We start from the raw sequence: 14,818 nt of genomic DNA on the forward strand, positions 1-14,818 counted from the left end.
ATTGTGCAAGAGACTAAAAATAAATATTGGAAGACACAGTTGAAAACTGAGTTACTGAAAGATTTGTACAAAATTCACTGGTATCATTCAGAAAGTTCGTTCCACAAAATGTGTTTTGTAGATTAAGTATTAACTATGTAGATTTAATTAAAAATCATACAAACTTCAACTTATGTATGAGACAAGGACAGTTTTTCAGTGTTCTTAACCAGAAAGGTCAAAGCTGATGCTTTGCCAAAGCAAAAGTGAGGTTTTGACTCACTGGAGCTAACTGTGGCCTATTTCCCTCATCTGGGATTGCTAATTCTTGCTAAGCAATGCCAAGTGTCTTCTTACTGGATCTATTATTTTCTAAAAGCCAAATGCTGACCAAAGTGAGTGAGAAACATAGCAGTGAGAAATAGGTGGGTGAAGAGTTGCTTTTCTTCTGCCTACAGGCAGGTAAAGTTGGCTGGGCCATACCAGCATTCCTCAAGTAAGGGCAGTCCCCTGGAAGAAGTACAAGAAATCTGCATCAGATGGAAAACAAGAATACGGTCTCAGACAAAAGGTGAGATCATTATTCTGGACTGATGAAAGGTCTCCAAAGCTTTCCACTGCAAAATTAAAAAGTCAGATAAGACTGTCTCAAAAATATATTCAAAAACACCAGAGACTTAGATTTTTATGTCCTGCATTTTAAGTAATTTAACCATCTGACTGCTGGTTAAACTGTTTTGTACATCTGAGAAAAGCTAACAAGTGTTTTCTGGAAAAAAAATTACTAGGTTCTCCATCACATATGAAGCAAAAAATCCAAAACAGCAGGAATTCAGTGCCAGAAGATATTAAACAGTCAGAAGACCCTCTTGGTTTCTACACATAGGATAAGAAGTCAAGAATACTGATGAAAATTTTGTCTTTAGGAGATGGATGCTGTGTTTAGTAGATAGATACGGAAATTGTATAAGCTACAAAAGGTATTTTAGTGGCAATTGTTTACTGCCTTAATGACACATAGTTCACAAATTGTCTCTTCTACAATATACACGTAGACTGTGTCCAATAGCAATTTATCATGATATCAATAAAGCTACTTGTTTGTGGTTTAGTATTTGTCTTTAAGACAAACTGAGGTCCAGGACAATATGAATTGAAGGAATACATAAATAATAACTTTTTATTTGTGGTAGAAGTAGCCATCAAGTGGAAAACATAATTTGTTGTTGACTTTGGAAGTCCTCTTCTGTTGGGACTGATGTCAAGGGATAAATTTTTCATTATTTTTCTCCTTCTATATTGCGTTTGAAAAAAGGCAATGTTTCCATACAATATAATTTTTAAAGGAGAAGACTTGGGAAAGAAATCTGTTGAGCAAGGTTGAAATTTAATCGAAATAAAGCTGTCGCTTCTATTCTGCACTACTCCTCAGACATCTGATTCAGAAACTACTCCTGCTATCTTGCTTTGACCTTCATGTTTTGTACTCACCAATTTATTATTCAGTCCCTTATTTTCAAAATGAGAAAATACAAAATTCACTGCATATATCTGTAGGCATGTTTGGTGGACATACCCAGACACACCCATAATCCTAATTTAAAAAAAAAAAAAATTCCAAATTTTAAATATTAAGTTAATCATAGAAGACTCTGTGAAGAGAAATAAAATTCAGTGGAAAGTCTGAAAAACTTCTTCTTCTGTGCTTGTGCATAATGACTATTTCCCCAGAGGTTTCATGTTCAGTGCAATAGTGTCTACAAAAAAAAAAGAAGAGAGCTGAAGACAGAGGTTCAGCCAAAATAAGTAATTCAAAGTATGACATAAAGCCTTTACTTTCAGAAGCCTGCCTGTAAGAAATTAAAGCTGTTGTAAACCTCCATTATTAAGAGTATAGTTACCCAAACTCTTGTGGAAGATGTTATTTTAATGAGTAAAACTATAACTTACTTCCTTGTTTTGTCTTTGGTTTATCTGGAGAAAGAAAAGGGAAGGGAAACAAAAGTGAAAGGAGAGAAAAAAATGGAAATGTTAGAATACGTGTTCACATGGGAAATTTTTAAAAATATAATCAACTAATGAAAATTTATTTAAATGCATGTTGACCTTAAGTGCCTAAATATATTTTGAACCTCCATTGTTTCTTGACAGAGTGTGTGCATAAAGTTCATGGTTCCTATCTCTTGCCTTTCATGCGCACACAAAGAAGATGAGACCCTCTAGCCTGATATGATCATCTTTAACTGATGGCAAGTCTCCTTTCTTAGTGCTATTGGATACCACCAGAGGAAAAAAAAGGCCTTTTTATCATCTCTTTTAAATATTAATTCTCAGTAACACACATTAACTTCTTGGAAACCATCTGATATTTGCTCATGACGTTTTTCAAACAAATAGGTCAAGCAGTTAAAGTTAAGTGCCTTCTTGCTCATCTTTTAGCTGTTAAAAATACTACCTGTATTTGGCTTCACAACTAATAAAAGACCATTGAACTGAGACATTGCTGCAGTCTTTCAGCCCATTTCCAGATGTGGTGATTTGAGGTCAAAGCTGCAACAATCACTAAAACCTCTGTTTGTAATAATGAAGTTATGTCCTGATTGCTAAGCAAATTCAGCCTCCAACATCCAGATTTTCCTGCAAGTCTCCTTATACTGTTTCTCTTAGATTGCAAGTCTCAATTTTGACTGAATCCCTTTACTTTTTGAAATGCATCCTGATCCGAAGTGCTCTTCTGTGAGTAATATAAGTTGATGGTAATATTAAAAAAGCATTCAGAAAGGGTTTTTTGGCTTGTTTGTCTTTGGGTGATCAATGTGTTGGCAGCAGCTGCATGCATGTGGGGTGCAGAAATGAGAAGCAGAGGGAATTGATGTGTGAAACTGTTTGTGCTCGCTCCTGTGCATCAGAGGAACTGAGCTGCTGCCAGCACTGGGAAGTAGCTGCAGAAATAGTTGTGACAGACATACATGTCACTCTTATTCCTTTGACTTGGAGAGGCTAGATAGTGCTGGTATTGGGAGACAGTGCTGCTGCTGCTGCTGCTGCTGCTGCTGACTGCTGTCATGGGAAATAATTTGTCCTCCTTTGGAGTTCTTTGGGTATCACAACCTGTGGTTTAGGAAGCACTGCTCCATGCCAACCATCTGAAACTATAGCTTGTACTGCTCAGTCTGTACTCTTAATGACACAGTTAAAATGTTTGCCAGAAAAAATCCCAACTAATGGTGTTACACTGTAGAAAGGATAAATCTTACAGCAACCACACACCTCATTGTTGCATGAGACAGGCAAAAAGGGGAAGCAGTGCAGATGTCTGGAGAAGCACTTGTGTAGCAATGGAAAATAATATGGAGATACCCAGCCTAACAATGACTGAAATCTAGGCCAAGGCCCACCTAATTATAACATTTTCCATGACAACTACCAAGCAGCTGAAAGCTGCTGCAGGGTGTCTGTGCTGGCTTGAGTAATTCTGAGTAAAGCTGAAGCTGAGAAACTGGAGAAAAGAAAGGGATAATAGCTTGACAGACCAAAGCTACACCAACAAACATGTCTTACACCTTACACTAAAGGTTACTGGCAAGTTCATCATCAGGGCTCTAGCTGCCAATTTGACCATGAGTAAATACAAAAATCATCTCAATAGGCAGATAGGAAGTGCATCACATAAAGGAAGCCTGAGCTAATAAGCTTTGGGGATTTAGACCCCATTTGTATTATTTTGCTTCTTACCACACTAACCTAAAAAAGATGTATTGCTTTTAAATGGTGTACAAGAAGCAAGTATGCAGTATATAATATTGAAGGTAATAATAATAAAAAAATTTTAAAAATAATAAATATATTGCACATAATAGGAAAAGACACATCTTTAGATGGTTTAAGGCATCAATCCTTCTCTTTTTGTGTTCACTCAGTGGCTTGAGTTTTGTTTTGGCTGTGGTGTAGACCATTCCTTGGTATTCCTGCTGTTGCTGGCTTGGGACACTGAATACAGACTTTGTATCCGTCTGAACTATGTGCCATCAATACGTGGTTTTTGCAGTCTTTCTTCTGGTGTTTCCACTCAGACAATCCCACTCATGCCTTATGCATACCAATCCTAAGATTTTTACCAAAAAATTTCTGCAAGGTCTGGTCTCAAAAGTTTTTGAGATTCTCTGCAGTGGATGATGAGTCCTCATGTGACTCTTCACGGGGCTGATGTTTCATCTGGGACAAGAAGAGCAGCTCAGATGACTTCAGAAGGAAGTTTAGCTTACTTCATTCGAAGTTATTCTCTCAGACTGAGTAGCAAAGGCTGATCCCTGTCCAGGCTACAAGGGCAGGAAGCCTCTTGCAAGATCAGTGGGACACTAAGTCCCAGCACAGAACCTTTCATCTAAAGTGGACAGCTGTCTATCTGAAGCTTTTTGTTGGGCTGGCAGTTTTGTGGAAGTGCGACAAAGCCATTTTTATGATGGAAATTGCCTGTTTCTCTGACAAACACAGCAGAACTCTGAATAAATACTGGTGAACCAATGGATTTAAAGGTTGCTGTTATCCAATTCTCTGAATCTGAAATTATTGTTTCTGTGCCATTGTGTTTTAAGAGAGATAACGCCAATGTGTTTTGTTTCCTTTTTACCTTGTACTGCTGCCTTTGTTGCTTTTCCTTCTTTTATTTCAAGTCCTGCTGCAAATAAAAGATACAGTTTAAGTAAGATTTATAGTCAGAGGTTTTGTTGCATCAAAGCTCTTAATGGTTTACATATTATTTTGAGTCAAAAGATTTCAAAGATTTGCAACCATGAGATTCCCCACCAATATATGAATACATAATAGATATGTTTTGCCTGTCTGAAAGAGAAGTGATTTCTTTTCTTATTTTCTTTCAGAAAAGAAACTGTAGGTATGATCAAGCAGAAGGTGGGGCTGCCCAGTGCAGGGGGCTTGGAACTAGATGATCTTTAAGGTCTTTTCTAGCCCAAACCATTCAATGATTCTGTGATGTCAGGTGAAAGAGGGGCTAAACTGCAGCACATATTTTGTAACTGAAAGAGAGCAAAGCAAACAGGTATTTACCTTGCCCAGCTTTTCCAATGTTCCCCAAGGAAGCATGGTTTTCTGTTTGCACCAGCAGAAACCTCCATTCTGCACCCCTGACACAGCAAAACAATGCCCCATATTCTCAGTTTTAAGCATGTGGCTAGTCTCAGTAAAGCCACAGATGGACTGAATGTTATGACATCTAACTTGATCCTTCTTAGTACTGAGATTTCTGTGGGCAAGCAAGAGGTGTGAACCAGACCACTTGTGCAGCAGGGCTGCTTAAACTTGACTGAAAGCAGGGAAAGCTGCTGTAAAAGCCCAGATAAGGATGCATGGACATATCCAATTACTGAGCCACAAGCTTCACAAGTGCAGTTCATATATTCATTTACACATCTTGGGAGGCAAGGGATATTAAGGATGAAAGTATCTAAGAAGAGGTGATGCTGGAAGGGGTGCCATTAGACTTTGTTCACATAAATATAGGTATCTTTTATAGTTTCTGACAATTAAAACTGCAGGTTTGGTTATGTACAAGATTATATCTTTAGGACAACCTATGTATTTCTTATTTCATTGAATTATTTGGGGTAATATATTGTAAATCTAAAAATATACATATTTAACTGTAAGTGGCACTTCCAACACTTCTCTTCTGTGAAACTAAACTTTTTAGCCATAATTTATAACTATTATGCTAAAAAAATCCATGCTTTAATTTCAAAGGCTATCTTCTTACAATGTTTGAGAAAAAAATATAGAATTAAGAAAATAAGTTTCACTGTCATTGTTTGAAAGTAGTGTAAAGAACAAACAATCAGCATAAGTAGCAGGATGTAAAGTGGACTGTGAAAATTAATTTACATCTGATGGGTATAGAAAATGTCTTTGCAGCTTTGGGGTCATTACCACATATAACAACCTCTCAGCTTGTTATTTCACCCTGTCATTTTATTAGAACAAATCACAGTTGAAAATCAAGAGTTTAGCTTTTAGAGACAAAGTAAATTCAGAGGGTCATGTTCTGCTATCATTATTTATTCAGAGAAAGTCAAGGAATTCAAAGGACCTTTGAAGAGCCTCCATGTGTGCTCACTGCTTCCCTGCTGCCTGGACTGCAAGTCTGGCCCCAGGGACACCACCAGGACATCCTTTCAAGAGCATTTTGAAACTGCTGGGCATGATGGCTTAAGCAGATCAGCTCAGCTCAGCTCAGCTATGGCCTGTCTGCAATGTCTGCTGGTGGGCTGGGGGCCAAAGGAATGATCTTCTGTTCCCAGATTCCCTGACTGTGAGATTCAGTGAGAAGTCAGGTATCAATAGATGAACTGCTTCATGCTGAGTGGGATGAACCCACTCAGGCATCAATTACTCCCCTGTGGTGTGAGCAGGTGTTTGTGAGCAAGCTCCATGTAAACAGTGAAATATTGCACTTCTGCACCTTGGTTACCACAGGCAACTTATTTTATTGAAGATAATCTTCAATTTTCCTGAAAATAAAGTCTAGGTTGAAAATATGTCTGACTCAATCCTCAAAGAAAAAAAAAAAAAAGGATTCCATTCCATTTCTGTCCAAGTAACTAATTTTTTATTGGTGTTCATGGACACAGAGAAAGATAAAGATAACCAAAGACCCTTAATATTTATTGTAGACCTCTGCTATTATCATCTGTGTTACATGGGCCCAGATCAGCAGTACTACTTATACTAACCCTGAACTAGACACTGACAAGCCAAGATGAATCTGAGCACTGAGCCCTGCCACCGAACAAATCAATATCACAGTGCTTCTAAAATGCTTACTGGAGTGGTCAATATATTGAAGAATAAGCCTATTTGAATATGGAAAGAAACACATGAAGAGGGACACCAGAAACCTCTCCCATATGCATTTCAAAATATATTTTTAGCATTAAAACTGAAAAAGCAGGTATGACAAGAATTGAATGAGTTATTGAGAACTACTCTTTTCTTCAAAGCATTTTAATCCTTTTTAGCTGAAATGAAAGCAGTTTGGGTTAATAAAATTTCTGAAAATCAGAATACTAATTGAATAAAATTATTTTTTTTCTGGATAGTGAACTGCAAACATGAAGAGCAATAGAGCTTTCTCAGAAAATCATGTGTTTAGTCATCAAATGAATGTGGTGGTGGTAGATTACGAGTGTGGTTATCATAAAGGAACCATCCATCCTAGAGAAGCATCCTTGAGGCTGCCATAACAAGCAGTGTTATTAACAATATTCTGGCTATCAGTGCATTCAGCAACACCACTTCCATGAGCGAATGGGTGCTTGTAAAGAAGAACTTGCTGAGACAGAACAGAGCTTTAGTAACTTTTGGGAACTGCCAAGTAACATCATCTAGACATGGCAGAGCAGTATCTGGAAGGACAAACAGCACATTCTGTTATTCCCGTTGCTTTTTCAGAAGAGAGGCATGAGCTACTTTGGTGATACTGAGAGGTCTTTTACCATCAAGGCAATAGTTGTCACTTTGAAAGTCTGTATAAATAGGAAGCCTGGCCGTGTAGAATCAGTGTTTGAAATAAGATTCAGGAGGCCTGGTTGTCTCTGTTTCTATCAGAACAGAGACAAGTTTTCTGAGTAGGTCAAGATGTCATCCCTTCCACTAGGCATTTTCAAAGTTCTTGCCACTTCTGAATGGCAGCCTGAAAGTTGATCTCTTTGTGAGAAATGATCCTGTTCCAGGTATGCCCTATTTGAAAAGCTGATCTTTTAGCCATATGACTTAAGTAACATGAATGTTGTAATGTATTATAATTTTCTCCTCTGCAGAATGTCAGCCATTAAAAAAATGAAGAAATACAGCCCTCCATCCTAAACCAAACACATGAAAACTCCTGCATGAAACAATGCACAATAAAATTAATGCACATGAAGGTAAAATCAAAAATTAGTCAGGGATACATATTTTCAGTAAAATATAGTTTAAAAAATAGATTAAATAAACAGAGCAATGCTCCCACTTATATTTTATAATTTCTCAGCAAAATTCTTGACAACTTGGCATAATATAGACCAAATGGGCAGTTTACTTTATAATTGTTTCTCTGATTCCATCATAAGCTCTTAGAAAAAAATGGGAAAAAATTTAGCCAATATTATTTTATGCTGAAAGTGGCCAGGAGAGCAACTCATCAGTCAAGTATTTCTGCAGTCTCAATAGTTGTAGGCTACAATCAAATGTGTCAGAATATTTTTATCTCAAAAGAGTCAGGTTGCATAACTAGCATCCACATCAAAAATATGCAATCTAAAATGTCACTGATTTTAAAGCTATTTTGAGATATTTGCTCAGTGGGATGGGAGACTGAAATAAATAATTCTCACTGGAAACAAAAAAACGTTTCACCCACTGAACCCTGAAGTCCGAGGTTCCTCCTTGTGGCATCACAAACATAAATAAATCATTAACCTAAGAAGTGTATGTTATGGTTTAGGAACTGTTTGGTTATATGAAGAAATGAAAAAAATGTCATGCTGTAATGGCTTGTGAGAAAATGCAGGAAAGCTTCATATGGGTTTTTTAGTTCATAAGTACAGGCCAGTGGGAATGGCCCAGGGCCTCCTTCTCTACCAGTTGATTATTTTTTTTTTTAATAACTAAAGAAGAAAATTTCATCAAAAGCCTTGCTTTTATTTTTTTTCAGAACAGAATTGTTTGCCTTCCATGAATATGCTTTAAAAATTTTACATTCTCCAACACCTACTGAATATTGAAAATCACATTGTGCCCAAAGAGCTGCTAAGCCTCTAGTGACTAACAGCAGCAAAATGAGAAAAAAACAAATAAATAGCAACAACGTAGAACAAAGAAATATGAATTGAAAAGCAATGATTTTCTTCAGACTTAGAGAAAGGTTAAACACTACTAAATGACTACTATTAAACACCACTAGAATTTGTCTGGATCCCAAACAATTATAGAACAAAATAACAACATTCCTTTGTGATTCTTACTAAAAGGCAAATGGAACAGCTGTAACATTTTAATATAAATATGATTTTCCCCCTGGAGTACAGGCTATGCTTGAGTTTCAAATTTAGCAAATGAAGTTAAATTTAGATGACTTGTAAACAAGAAATTTTAAAGAAATCAACAATTACCCCAGAGCTAAAATCAGCACATTTTTATTCAATGAAGAATAAAACAAAGTTGTCATTACTTAGACACTGGGGAACAATTTCAGGTTCAATATTAGATTGATCCTATGGTAAAACTAAGATGGCTGAGGCCAACACTTTCAGTTGTGAGACTGTTCTTTAGACAACAGAAATAACAGAATTAATTCCATATTATATAATGGAAATCCACTTTTTCTACTTACCCTTAATTAACAGAACTTCCTGAAACTTTTTCTCCCCATTTGTCTGAAAGGGAATGCTTATAAAAATATGGTGTTCATTGACATGAATAAACATGGACCAGGAGTGAAGGGTGGTTTCTAACCTGATATTCCATTTTCTGTTTTTGTTTAAGTTACAACTGAAATCTGTAATGGTCTTGAAGGCAATTTGGAGCTAGTTTACTTACACTGTATGTATGTAAAAACCAGACATTGATGTAGAACAAATAAATATTTGTTATATTTGCTCAGCTTGAATTTATGTCCTTGATGTTTCTCACCAGTCCCAGTTCCCTGTGCCTTGTGGAAAGGAGCAAACTTGGAGCAAGTGTTGATGCACTCACACCTCCTACCTTTTGTCTCAGACATTTCATGTATGAAAGGTGGGCAAAAACTGCTGCACAAAACCTCCCTGTAAGACTCCCTAGACTCCACAAAGAAAACAGCTGTTCAGTCACTGGGTTTGTCCTGTAGTTAGACTGGCAAAAAGAGAAATATTACTTTGTGTCATGTCTCTGTAGAAGATTGGTTACTTCTCCTTTCTTCCTGTCACAAAAAGCCTTATGGCTTGAATTAGAATTAGAAACTGAATTTCATATTATTGGAGAATTACAATTAGTCTATGAAAAATTTGCTGAAAAGATGCCTGCTTTGAGATGCTGCAAGCAATGCACCATTCTAATTTAAAAGGTTGTTAGTTTTAAATACGTCATACTGTTTTGGGTTTTTTTCACAAGAAGCTTTTTTTCATTACAGTAAATTTAACAGCAGCATTCTTCCATTTCAATTTTCAAAACAAATCATATTACTGACCTTTTGATTTTGGAGTTACCACAGATGCTGTAAAATAAGAGAAAACATTCACAGAAACAAATTGCATAAATGAATAAAGAAATTAAAATTGATCCTAAAACCTCTGCTCTTTGTCATTATGCTACCTATCTATGCAGAACAGGAATTCATTTTTTTTGTGTAGAGAAAAACTGACACACATATATATTGCTTGTTTAGATAGTCTCATGGCAGATGACCAAGTAACCTGCAGAATAAAAACAGTGAAAAACAAGGCAAATAGATAACTTATATACAGAACTTCAATAGCTCTACTATTTTCAAGTATGAGGATGAGACAAGGAGCAAAACAGGCTCCAGAATGGTCATATATTAAACACAGGTGGAATGTATGAAATAGAGATGCTCTTTTAAAAATTTCAGTGATTTGCAGAAGCTAGGAAAATTTTTTTTTGGAGTTTATTGAAACTTCTAGAATTGATGCAGAGGAGGATCCAATTTCAAAAGTTTATATAAGTTTTCTCAGTTTAATTTCTTTACTATTCTTCATAGTTGCATTAACTGAATGCAAATTAATTAAATTATCACATTTCTCTTTTTTTCATTATTCATTATTCACACCTTCCTTCTGAAGCACTGTGACAGGTTTTTATGTTATAGAAAAGGACAGATTCATTTTTTCTACAAATTGACTGTATACTATAGGTATTTCTTGCTCCAAATTTCTATCTGAGAAAATAGAGTCATCTGATGAATGAGTCATCAAGCTTGGCTGCAAAAAGAGAAAATCCTTCTGCTCTCACAAATTTGGATTAACTGGAGAAGTGGATTCCACTTGGGAATAAGAGCACCTTGCTGCAGCAATAAAATGCATGGGCACTTGGCATAAAACAAAATTAAACAACTTACTTTTTTTCCTACCCTCCACATTCTGAATTTTGTATTTTGTGTTTGTTGCTCCATCCATTTACTGTAACTTTCTTTGAAAAGACAAACCTTTTAAAAGCTGAAATAAGTCTCACCCTCTTGCTTCTCTCAACATCTAATTAAACTTCTGTTCCAGAAGACCGAATGGTTGCTCCACATCCATTCAATTGTTTAAATTAATTAACTTTAATTAAACCAGCAAAATTTTATTCATTACTTTATTATTTTTTTATCCCTCTACCGAACCCTGTCTCACCTGAAAATTAAAACAGATAAATGAGATTTTAAACTTAGTCTTTTACGAGACTTACCATGTACTTTTGCTTCTTTCTTTGTTGTTTTGCCTGTAAAAACAAATTTTAAAAAGTATCAAGTATTGACTTCTGACAAATTAATTTAAAATATTGGGATAGTTCAAAAGTAAAATAAAAAGGAGAAAATATTCACCAGATTCCATTACTTTTTCTTTTTTATGTGGCTCTGAAAAAGAAAAAGAAAAAGAAAAGTGTACATTTTTCTTCTTGTAATGTTTTGTTTGATGGCCTTGGACAATAATTTTTCATGTTACTATTGGCCATTGGATGTGACACATTCCCATGGACTTTCAGTTCAGTGAGTCCTTCCCTGCTTTCCAGTATGTCAAATAAAGCCTTTAGGTTTGTAATCATTTTCTTCAGTGGTTTTCACACTGGATCAACAGGGTCAGAGTAGCTGTTAATAAAGGAGAGCAAGGGATCCATCTTTTATAATAAGGTGCTAAAAGAAAACCATAGAAATGGGGTAGGTTAAAACATCTGCAGTTTTTCCTCAGGGTGGTTTAAATGGAGGTCTGCAACCCAACTATATGTGCTTCAGGACACCTGCTTTTTAATGGTAGTTTCTGTAATACCTCTTTCCATGCTGCAAGAATGTGCTTTAACATCCCCTCGCAGAAGGAGCAGGGAAGACTGCCACAGATAGAGACTGAACAACATCTACCAGCCAGTGCTGACATTCACAGTAGCCAAAAAAATAGTTAAGCTTCTTCTGTCTGCAGATGCTTTTAAACAGCATATGGAAAAGCTGTGCTATGCTGAGTTTGGGTCCACACAGGAACATTTCCTAAATTCAAGGGTATCTGAGCTGCCTGATCACAAGATACATCACAGAATCATCACATCATTGAATATACTGGGTTGGAAGGGATTTATTGAGTTCTAACTCAGGATATTCTGATTCTATGACTCACAAGGATCATTGGGTTCTGCTCCTGGCTCTCCACAGAACAACTGCAGGAGTCACCCCCTGTGCCTTGGAGCATTGTCCAAACACTTCTTGAGCTCTCTCAGGCTTCGTGCTGTGACCACTGCCCTGGGGAGCCTGTTCCAGTGCCCAACCACCCACTGGGTGAAGAAACTTTTCCTAATATCCAGCCTAATCCTCCCCTGACACAGCTTCAGGCCATTCCCTTGGTTCTGTCACTGGTCAGCACAGAGCAGAGATCTGTGCCTGCTACTCTGTTTCCCCTCACTAGGAAGTTGCAGACCACAATGGGGTCTACCCCCAGTCTCCTCTTTTCCAGGATGAACAAACCAAGTAATTTCATCCACTCCTCATATGACTTCTCCACTAGACACCTAAGTATCTTCACAGTCCTTCTCTGGATGCTCCCTAATAACTTTATATCCTTATATTCTGGTACTCAAAACTGCACACAAGACTCAAGGTGACCATTTTTAAATACAAGCTCATTGCTTACCAGTACCTGTATTTTCTCCAGGTTTATTATAGGCTATATTTGTATTAAAGCTGAGGTATAGAGTTGAGCAACATTAATGTTTAAATGGTTTGCACTCCAGAACCAAGATATAAGGTTCCATATTCAAAGTGATTCTTAATGCTGTACCCTCATTAAAAACAACCTTATTCATAGAGGTGACCTATCATCCAACTGAATAAGAAAAAAGGAAACAAGAACTGCCAACATAAAATTAAATATGTCTATCAACAATATTAATATGAATACTATTTCCATTAAATATTAATTTTTAATCAATGCTAATACTGAACTGCATAGTGGGTAAATAAAAGACATATAATTCATGCAGAACTATGAAAATAATTAATAATTGAAAGGACAGACTGATCTTATATATGAAGAACTCCACAATTGTTAAGTTTGAAACAAAATATCTCATTACTTAGTATTCCCACCCCAAAAAAGCTTATATCAAACAACACATTTTCATTTTATCTGAAATAACTCCTTTTTGTCTGAGTTTTAAAATCTCCCTGAAGATCCATCTTTGATATATATTTTAAAGAAAAATGTAGTTTCCAAAGTGAAGCTTTGAGCCAATTTCTTAAAAACAAAGTTATTTTTCTTTTTTACGCCCCAAACCATTTATGGAATTACATTACCACTTCAAAAACAGTATCTTTGAGCCAAAATGTCCATTTCAAAGCATCAAGATTAATTGACTGAAATTATGGATCTAGTCTTAATATAGTTATATAAAACACATTTTGGTATATTGCATAACAAATAATAAAAATATTGTAGGCTCTTTAAAGACACACTTTATATGAGAAATGAAATTTTAGTGGAAATTATCATGGAACAGGTTTGTGTCAACTTAAAAAAAAAAGAGTTGTGGTTGTGATTATCCCAGCAATATGAAAAAGTGATGGAAATAGAGAGCAAGTTGGCATTTATTGCCTGAATAAATGCACTTTCTTGATGCCATCCTATCCTGGGTTGCAATTCTAGCACAGGTCAAGGAGGAAAAATATGGCAAAATCTGAGAGGACAAAAGTTTGTGACTCAGTGGTTTGGCTGCCTCAATGCTCTTAATTGAAATAACATCTGCAGCTTTGATTTTGTGTAGCCTGGATGCTCTTCAGACTCTCCATTTTCATGCAGATATTTTAGGACTCATCCTGGAAATTATAATTTTCAATGGTATTGTGGGGGTTTCTGCTTTACTTCTTTTTTGCTCAGGACAGATTCCTGGAAATTAAAGGAAATGTAATTCTGTCTTCAGTGGTACTGAGGCAATTATTTTTCTCTCTCATTCTAAGGTCTCTCAGGACAGCAGGGAACAGAATGATCCTAGCAACACTCAGCAAGTGTTTTGGCAAAGTATAAAATAATCCATTTATTTAGCTTTATTTCACAATTTTTCCCCCTAAACTGCAAATATTAGGGAAGGTCTATAGAGCTTCTTTCATAATTGTATTTCCAGAAGCATATGAAATAAAATCCTTTTCCATGAGAAAATTTATAAAAATGAATAACAGAATTTGACATCAAATATTTCTGAGAAATCCGACATATGAGATTTCAGGTGATTCATGTCCTGATATTTGAATGGAATTAACTGAAAACTTCATTGCACGAGCCATAAACTGCAGGAAATTTCAGACCTAGCTCTTTCCTATTTGCCACAAGTTGCTTGATCTCAATGTCTTATTCTTTACTTTTTTTGTACTTTCAAGTAGTTAGCATAAGACATTAAATGATATTGCTGGCTTGTAACACGTTAGACATTTGCCATGGCATTTGTAATTTTTTTAATATTTAACAATTTTTGCATGTGTATGAGACTGTACAGCGTATTTTTATTCAGGGAAGTTTTTTCTGGTAATGTATTATTTTTCTACCATGCATAGAAATGAGATTTGATTTAGTTCGACATTTTACCATCTTTATTTGCTCTGATGCTTCAAACAACTGGC

The 14,818-nt window shown here is 36.0% G+C and overlaps 1 protein-coding gene across 1 annotated transcript in view; it reads right to left on the bottom strand.

The window, feature by feature from the left end:
- The window catches only part of TRDN (triadin), a 222,980-nt gene that overhangs the window by 61,963 nt on the left and 146,199 nt on the right, over window positions 1-14,818 (bottom strand). The window contains 4 exon segments of the mRNA XM_062488974.1: window positions 1,930-1,953; window positions 4,610-4,657; window positions 10,196-10,222; window positions 11,549-11,581. Of these exon segments, the coding sequence (XP_062344958.1) occupies window positions 1,930-1,953; window positions 4,610-4,657; window positions 10,196-10,222; window positions 11,549-11,581 (132 nt within the window).

The sequence above is a fragment of the Cinclus cinclus genome, chromosome 3 (assembly GCF_963662255.1).
Source record: "Cinclus cinclus chromosome 3, bCinCin1.1, whole genome shotgun sequence".
In the NCBI taxonomy this organism is placed as follows: domain Eukaryota; kingdom Metazoa; phylum Chordata; class Aves; order Passeriformes; family Cinclidae; genus Cinclus; species Cinclus cinclus.